The sequence below is a fragment of the Salmo salar genome, chromosome 11, assembly GCF_965601325.2.
Source record: "Salmo salar chromosome 11, fSalSal1, whole genome shotgun sequence".
Lineage (NCBI taxonomy): Eukaryota > Metazoa > Chordata > Actinopteri > Salmoniformes > Salmonidae > Salmo > Salmo salar.
The window spans coordinates 25,849,545-25,859,239 of record NC_138301.1 but is presented as its reverse complement, the minus strand read 5'-3'; the positions used below and the strand labels follow the sequence as shown (position 1 = coordinate 25,859,239).

Below are 9,695 nucleotides of genomic sequence, written 5' to 3'. Positions count from 1 at the left end.
TGAGTGACGTCGATGGGCTTGGTGTTGCAGTCATTTGATTGCTGTGCTGGTGGAGGAAGTGGTTTAAAAACTATTTTCGTATTCTAGCTATTTTCTAACAATTTTTTAATCATGTAAATGAAACCATTATGACACATAGCTAACATAACAAAGTAAGTATAATATTGCGTCAAGACCAATGTCCTAAGTACGATTTCCATCGTCCAGTTGCAAGCTATTCAAGGTGTTGTAACCCTAGCTACGACAGCTGAACGGAACTCACTTATCCGAACACTTTTCCCCGAGAGTTTTTTTATGAAGATGCACCTGAGAATAGCTAGCTAGTAGCTGTCTAACGCTAGTAGCTACACAAATCATTGTTTCGCAGTACTCCACTTTGGAATTTGATAACTCTTCAACGTGGTTTTCTTCTACTGAGTACTGTACTCTACTGTAAAAAGGTGCCCTGGAGCCCACTTTGATTTTTAGTGTATAGTTGGCTAAGTAGCTAGCTATTTACTGTAGCTGGATAACTAGATAGAAATAACGGATCAATGATTTATATTTTCTGATACCTAGCTAGCTTAGCTAGAAATGTTAGCTACATATAGTGGCATGTATTGCATTAGCCACTAGCTAGAATATTATCTTACAAAGTTGCTGTGTGTTTGTCCCCTTCCAATTCTCTTCAGACCATGGCATGCCAGCATGTGTCGGCTTGTCCCACCTTGAGATCATCATGGAGAGTGGCTCTTGATGCTGCTTGTAGAGTCAGCCAGCCATGGAAGGGGAGTAGGTTGTCCTACTCTGGCTTTGCTCCCATGGAGCCTGGTCACCAGGACAGACGTAAAGATGACTCCACCATCTTGGCTGAACAGACACTGCACACACCTGTTATGCTTAAAGAAGTGCTCCGATGTTTAGATATTCAACCTGGCGAGGTAAGTCTTTCTTCTCTAACAAGCTGTAAGTGTGTGTCAACCCACCTTTTCTTAGTGAGCCCTTGATGGTTAAATATTCTATTGAACAGCAGGTAAGGTTTGTTGTGCATTTTGCCTGTTTTTACCCCAATGATGAATCATATGAAAATCTGCTTTCTTTGAAAGATTGTTCATGGCCTAACTTCGCTTCTCAGTTCATAAGATTGGCTACTTCTCTTGAGAGGGCACATTAAGTCACCAGGATCCCACTACCTTGGCTTTCCCTTACATACTACCAGGACAGATGGACATGAGTCAAAGGCCTTCTGTTTCTGGTGGGCAGTGCCGAGGGAGACTTGATGGGCCCCCTGGGTGGCCGAGAGATGCTGCACGGACAGGGCAGGTGGGGGCCATGGGTCAACATCTTAGTCAGGCATTGTGCCACCGTAAGGCTGTTGGCAGGACATAGAGTGCTGCCTGCAACACTCCTGCCTGAACTTTAGCGCCTCTTACTGTAACTCCTTCAATGTCCGCCCATTGGCCAACTGTCCCAATAAAGCTTGCCAAGAGCTTGCCATTAAAAACAAGTGTTACATGGATTTTTTATGTAATTCTAGTCACTGCACATTGACAGGCTCTATCTAGGGTGTAGCCTAGTTGCATATATATTACGGTATTGCTTTATACAGTTTGTGCTTCAACCCCAAATGCTGAAATAAAACATATTAAAAGCTGGAAGACCGGCAACGTAGCACAGTAATTAAAAGCTGTAATACTTTACATTAAAGCAGCAATCTGCTGTTTAAACAATAATAAAGGCCACCCCGCCACTGTTTTGGTAAAATGCTGAGGGAGGGGGCTTAAGAAATGTAACCACTCTCAAATTCATAGACACCTATGTATGGACTGATTATCCATCATGCAACATTTAGAGTTTTAACCATGTTTTGAGGCCATAGTGTTTTATAATTACATTATTTACAAACAAGTTTAGACAATATTTTGTGTTCTGATGGGGTACGACAGTTGAACTAAGCTCTTGAGGAATTTCTAAGGTATATTCTTCAAGAATCAGTGGGTATACATCATTCATTTAAAAGTCCATGTGGGTTGTAGTAGTCACAGATTGCCCCTTTAAGTTGTGCTTACCTGTGCTGTAATTACACTCGTAGCAACATTGTCAAACCAGCATTCCAGTATATACACATTGGCATACTCAGTCCCCTCCCCCATACTCAAATACATTAGCAGAATATTTTTGGTACTGCACATCCATCTTACCTTCTTCAGCTTTCAGACTGAGACACTTGTGTGTGCCGGAAGTAGGCTAGTTGTGTAAATAGAAACTACATAAACACTAAGCCTACTTTGGCATGTTTTATTGAATCCAGCTCTTACTGTAATTTGTCTTTGATGGAGAATTGAAATGCGTCATGTTCAGACTGCTCGCTGAAACATTGCAACGACAATGGCAACTATTTATAAACTGTAATATAAGGTCTCACAAACCTGCTCTTAATAAATAAAATGTTTATTCATTCATGTGGTCTATTAGGCTATGTGTAATAGCAGCCTTGGTCAAGGTATACATGTAAATAAACAGCTACCAGCACATGTAAACACTTAAGCAGTCTTACAATAGAAATTCTTATGGTAGAGATTCTCCATGTGAAATCCCCCCACCATTTCTGTTAATGAACCAGTCAGGCAATCAGGTGTCTGCACTCTGTTTCCATCAGCTGTCCTGTAGAGAAGCTAGGTAGTGTAATCACAGACCCTGTTTGTTTAAGTGGGGGTTTCACTGACAAGTCAATGACTGGGGGGAAACCCACGCTCCATGTTAGCCAAATACTCACTTAAATCACTGAACTGAGTCAGATTAATATTTTGATCTGCTATTGTAAAGCAATCAACCCTGCGTAGTTGCTCTTGTCAGGCTAAGCATAGTGTGTATGAATGGAGCACTTAGAGAGATGATGGGTATCTGAGAGCAAACGCTGTAATTACACTAAAGTGGGTAAATGGCAATGTAGCCTTTCACGCCCCGCCGCCTCCCACGCATGAAGTCCAGCGCAGATATCTACACAGGTGGACTGTGATATTTCCCCACATTTCTCTCACACTGTCACGGCTAGTAGTGATGCACATGCACAGCCCTTAAAATAACAAGTGATTGTACTACTTACAGAAATGACGATAAGGTTGTGGGCTTAGGTCTTAATTGTGCTGATCAGTCTAGAGATAGTTGATAAGTCTAGAGACGGACCTTGTAAAACCATTTTATACTCCAGAAATGAGCTTTATCTCAAGCAGCCTCAGTGTTGCTCTCCTGCTGGCCTTCCTTCCCTTCCCATCAACCATAAATTACCCAAACTAGATTGGCCTCATTAACCACCAAATTAGCTCTTAAAAGATTACAGTTTGTACAATTGAATATTTTTCTATTCACCTTGAACGTGAATGCGCTTAGCCAGCCAGATAACCATTTTAACCTAATTATCTTCACCATCTTGATGCAATTGTAGCATTTGGCTAATTGAATAACGGGCAGTGTGAGGCCTAAAGGTGGTTATAAACCGTGATGTGGGAGACAGCGGTCGGGGGCTTGGAGAAGGATATCCTTTCTCAGGGCAGAATCAGGCTTTTCCTGACCTGGAGGTTATTAGTTTACTCAAGACAGGAGTAGCTGGAGGATAGGGTGTTTTATTTACATGGAGGAACAGGATTTCTTTCTGCTTATTGCTATGAAAATGACTAAAATAAATCCAATTGAATCAAAGTAAGAAGGTGTCAGAAGATGATTAACACTAACAAAGTGCCACTACGATTTTGAAATAGATGAATAGGATGGCCATATTTTAAAAGACCACATTATGTACATCTGTCACTCCTTTTGATACTTGCAAGTCATTAGTTTAAAGACTGATCATAATCCACTTGAGAAGGTAGTGTCAGTCAGCATCACCACATAATGTCAGGGCTGCCCCGTCAGCTAGGAACATACAGAGAGTATCTATGTTCCTAGCCCATCAGTCAGTAATCATAAATCACTGTGGTACACCCTGGCTGATGATATAATTAGGCTTTTTTACTCAGGCTAAGTTAATAGCCTTGATGAAACCCCCTGCATCATCCCTGACACTCCCTTTGTTGTAACCTAATTGTTTGAATGAAACAATGAAGAAAACTGTCTTGTACAAGTGTAGAACATAGCTTTTATACAATGTTTAAAAAGAAAGAATAAGTTTAAACTTTTCTCAGCAAGTTGAACCATTTATCCAGCCCCCATTCACGACCTGCCCAATCATTCTAAGGAAAAGAGACATCTTTTCAAAATGTATGGACTAAAAGCCTGTCGCCCAGCCCCGGAATTCAATATTGTTGAGTGTTTTGTCTTTGTCAGATCCACCCACAACCACTGCAATAGATTTTCTCCTCCAGCATCCCTCATTACCAGCCCACAGATGATAGCGGGTGAGTGTTTCTCCGTGTGTGTCGCCCCCCCTCCTGCTTTCACACGCCCACTCACAGAGGGCATCCCGAAAGTGATTTCTTTGTTTTTATGCTGCCAGGAATCCCTCATCTTGTTGTTGTGGCCCTTGTCCCCTCCTCACCTCAGTGGTTTGCCCAGGCAGGTGAGAGTGAGGACAAGGTGTGGGGAATCCTTTTCTCTGGTGCCAGGATTGGGGACCTCCGCCAGGGCAGATTAATGAGCCGTCAACTGAGTGTCCAGGGAAAGATCCACTACTGCTTTAGCAGGGAAAACGAGGAGGCCACTGCAGTCTCACCACACTCCCCCTTGTGGAATTAAAATGGCCTCCCGTGTTACACCTTCTCCTTACCTGAATTTAAATACATAACAAGAACAATGTCCTTTTACAAGAGTGTTTTAGTTCCAATAAAATTTGTTAGCCAAATAATGAAATACATTTTAGGAAATCAAAGCACCTTTATACTTTCTGCTGTCTGAAAAACAGGGAGACAGGAAAGTGTATGTGCTGAACTGCGGAGATTCAACTTACTCAGCATAAATAGTTTTTTAAATATATAGTTCAGTCTGTTAATTAAAAAAATAAATAAGTGAAGAAATGGATGACCTAACTGGCTCTTATCCAGAGACTTTTGCAACTGTTTGTGGTTGCCTATGCATTTACATAAATAGCTCTATTTACATAAAGGCTACCGCTGCTAAATCGTTGCCTCCACTCCAAAAAATGATAAAACATACATATTTGTTTACATGTTTCAGTGTAAACTTAACGACTAAACCATATATAAAGTATCTAGAAAAGATAATGGAGCTATATCTACAGTACCCGTCAAAGGTTTGGGCACACCTACTAATTCAAGGGTTTTTCTTTAGTTGTACTATTTTCTACATTGTAGAATAATAGTGAAGACATCAAAACTATGAAATACCACATATGGAATCATGTAGTAACCCAAAAAGTGTTAAACAAATTAAAATATATTTTAGATTTTAGATTCTTCAAAATAGCCACCCTTTGCCTTGATGACTGCTTTGCACACTCTTGGCATTCTCTCAACTAGCTTCACCTGGAATGCTTTTCCAACCAGCTTCACCTGGAATGCTTTTCCAACAGTCTTGAAGGATTTCCCACATATGCTGAGCACTTGTTGGCTGCTTTTCCTTCACTCTGCGGTCCAACTCATCCCACCCCATCTCAATTTGGTTGATGTCAGGTGATTGTGGAGGCCAGGTCATCTTATGCACCACTCCATCACTCTCCTTTTTGGTCAAATAGCCCTTACACAGCCTGGAGGTGTGTTGGGTCATTGTCCTGATGAAAAACAAATGACAGTCCCACTAAGCGCAAACCAGATGGGATGGCATATCGCTGCAGAATGCTGTGGTAACCATGCTGGTTAAGTGTGCCTTGAATTCTAAATAATTCACTTTTTTTATTTGTATTTTTTTATTTATTTATTTCACCTTTATTTAACCAGGTAGGCCAGTTGAGAACAAGTTCTCATTTGCAACTGCGACCTGGCCAAGATAAAGCATAGCAATTCGACACATACAACAACACAGAGTTACACATGGAATAAACAAAACATATAGTCAATAATACAGTAGAACAAAAGAAAACAAAAAGTATATATACAGTGAGTGCAAATGAGGTAAGTTAAGGCAATAAATAGGCCATGCTGGCGAAGTAATTACAATATAGCAATTAAACACTGGTAGAGATACCAGAGATACTGGGGTGCAAAGGAGCAAGATAAATAAGTAAATACAGTATGGGGATGAGGTAGGTAGATAGATGGGCTGTTTACAGATGGGCTATGTACAGGTGCAGTGATCTGTGAGCTGCTCTGACAGCTGGTGCTTAAAGCTAGTGAGGGAGATATGAGTCTCCAGCTTCATAGATTTTTGCAGTTCGTTCCAGTCATTGGCAGCAGAGAACTGGAAGGAAAGACGACCATAGGAGGAATTGGCTTTGGGGGTGACCAGTGAGATATACCTGCTGGAGCGCGTGCTACGAGTGGGTGCTGCTATGGTGACCAGTGAGCTGAGATAAGGCGGGGCTTTACCTAGCAGAGACTTGTAGATAACCTGTAGCCAGTGGGTTTGGCAAAATATATAATATTGCAGGAAACTAGCTTTAAAACTGTAAAATTCACTTCGCAGGATGTTCTCCCACACTAACTTTGAAAAACATCCCAGGGAAAAAACAGAAAACCATGCCAATGACTGTATTTTGGAAGTGGGTAATTTCATGACACCTACCATCTCGGATTGTGTTCTGAAATAGTTTCCGTAGTTAGAAACAGATAAGACTAGCATTCCTGCAACATTATTTTGTTGAAATATAATTTGATCTCTGATAAATTAAGCTAATTAAATTGCTCCCAAATTGGCATTTTTTTAATTTATAGGATTCATATACTATTCAATAAATGCCTAACATCTGATTTGGACCAAACTTTTTTCTAAGAGGGAGTAAGATTTGAGGAATCCAAATAAATAGTCAAAAGCCACCCACGGACCCCCTGCACCCCACGCCAATCCCACCCTAACAACCAGTATACAGAATCTTATCAGTTTCTAACAACAAACAATTTCAGAACAATCTAAGATGGTGGGTGTCGAAAACCCTCTTTCTTGTTCTTTTTGAAGTAGAACGACCTCAATATTAGGAACACCTTCCCTTTTCCTTCAAAACAGCCTCAATTTGGGGACTCTACAAGGTGTCAATGCTTACCAGACAAAGGATGTCCTTTGGGTGGTGGACCATTCTTGACACATGGGAAACTGTTGAGTGTGAAAAATCCTTGACAAAAACCAGTACTCCTGGCATCTACTACCATACCCCGTTCAAAAGTACTTCAATATTTTGTCTTGCTCATTCACCCTCTGTATGGCACACACACCCAATCCATTTCTCAATTGTCTCAAGGATTAAAAATCCTTCTTTAACCTGTCTCCTCCCCTTCATCTGTACCGATTGAAGTGGATTTAACAGGTGACATCAATAAGGGATCATAGCTTTCAGCTGGATTCCCCTGGTCAGTCTATGTCATGGAAAGAGCAGGTGTTCATAATGTATTGTACACTCTGTGTATGTACAAGAGCAGGGGGTTAACTGTCCCCCAAGGGTAAAATTGGGCCCCCCTGTGGGCCACGGCCACTGTTTTTTTTCTTCTCACTCCTCCATTGTTTTTCGGAGCACAGTGTAGTGAAAGAGGAGGCTGGTGAATAATTGATCCTTGTAATTAAACACTCCAGCTAGGGGCACCGGGGCTGATTGACGGCCAGATATTAAGCCCTTGTCTCATAAGGTTGCAAGTTTAGTCTGAGGTTATCAGTGGCCAGCAGAGTCTCTCTCCCTCCCTGGCTCATTACTTTCATGAGTAGACCATTTCATAGTGGTGATGGGGGCGTGGTGTGAAAGAGAGTCTGGGACTTCATTAGTGAAATGGGGTGCCTGAGTCTATAGAGCAGCAGGTGGTTCAGCATTGCTGAGCAGACAACCCCCTTGTGGGTGCTCCACCGGACTGTCATGTTGAGCTACGTTAACCCTTTCATCTTACACAGTCTGTGGCTTTAGTTTCATATAGATACATGTACATCAATGTACTGTACATGCAAACTATTAGTGGCATAAGTCCATAATGTGTGAATATAGCCGTTTTTATCATATCACACCCAAATGTATCCTTGTGCCAGTTTGTTTAGTTGCTTACATTACAAATGAGAACATTACTGTGCCGAATGTGGTTGTTTTGTCAACAGGTTCCATGAATTTGACTTCAGTTATTGATATCTTGAGATCAAAATGTACAATTGAATATCTGCCTTGATGGTTACTCATGTTGTCAATAATGAGGATGATATTTATACTAATGATGAAAATGGCAGGAGAGAGAGCATAAGGCACAGAATAGAGAGGAGGCTGCCTGTAGAAGAATCTCAGAAAACTGCACCTGAAATCCAGTTTTAATAACTGTTATTTGCGTACTTGCTCACAGTCATACAATATGGCTGAAAGTGGGAAAAATAAACAAAGCAAAGCCTTTCCAAGACACGGGAGCAGTGTTATTACGGAGGGTTTTATTACAATATTTACATTTGCGCCTGGTGTGTGAGCGTGGGTATGCTAATCAGATGTATGCCCCGTGGACAGCTGGATTGAGATGATGACTCATCTCTGCAACATGTCCTTGATTGGGGTTTGAATGAGGGCTCAAAAACTGCATTTTTTGAATGAGGATTTCTCTTAAATGTATTACTGTAGATCTCCATAATGAAACCTTTTCCTGAAAAAGTACATCTCCAGCTATGTTTGTGAATTTAATGTTATCATTATGTCCACTAATATTTCCTTTATTAGTTTTATCTTTGGGGTGAGGGGGAGTATGGGGTTTAGTGTTCCCCTATATTTATTTAGCAGCGGCGCACGACCGCTGCCAAATCATTGCCCCACTGCACATTAAAAAACATATATAAATGTATTTATTATAATAAAAAAATTCTGCCGAGACATGCTTTTAAGATCAGATTGACAAGTTACAAGAAGTTACATATCTTCCTCATATTCTCTTCAGATCATCTGAGAAAACTCCTAGGTAACTAGCTAGCGTGTAATCCTGGAAGTGTAGCCAACCCATAGAGATGGATAGAGGACTCTAGTACCCCAAAGCATGTTTTAGATTAGGCAGTGCCATTGGGGACTTTCACCATTATGAAGTAGTCAACTGGTTGGGACTTCCTATGGGTTAAGGAAGGATCACATAATTCCATCCAGGTCACTAGGAGGGATCAGCCAATGAATTATACACATGAGCAAACATTCCATAACTGCAGGTGGCAGTAAATTGCCAACCTTGGCTTTATACCTGTTCAAATAACACACTGCAGGTGGCCGTATGGACCCTTTCAGTTTGTTTACCAACTCATAAAGTAGTAGTAGAAGAAGAAAATGTACTACTTCAAAATGGTGATGGCCTCAATTCATCTGACCATGCTCTAATGATGCCATAATGGCACAGATACAATGTTTCGTCCTCTATCTATCTCTGAGGCAACCCTATTAATAGATGTATGTAATAATTGTTAGCTATGATACAGTAAAGTTACGGCAGATAAATTCTTTTTTGGGTTAATATTAGGGATGTAACGATTTACGCATCGGTCCCCAATTCAAAAATGTTTAAGATAGAAGTGCATCGGTCTGCGGATCCAAATGTAGCATACATCAGTCAGAACATGTATTTAAACATTACGAATTGCCGGTTCACAAAAATGGTTTCTTTCTACCTTCCGAAAATACC

General features: G+C 40.9%; 1 protein-coding gene across 1 annotated transcript in view; it reads left to right on the top strand.

The window, feature by feature from the left end:
- The first annotated feature begins 211 nt into the window (after positions 1–211).
- Positions 212–9,695, top strand: part of LOC106563521 (12S rRNA N(4)-cytidine methyltransferase METTL15) — a 71,358-nt gene continuing 61,874 nt past the window's right edge. Inside the window, exons 1-2 of the mRNA XM_014129185.3 lie at positions 212–440; positions 672–920. Of these exons, the coding sequence (XP_013984660.3) occupies positions 675–920 (246 nt within the window). The 5' untranslated portion in view covers positions 212–440; positions 672–674. The remainder of the gene's footprint in view (positions 441–671; positions 921–9,695) is intronic.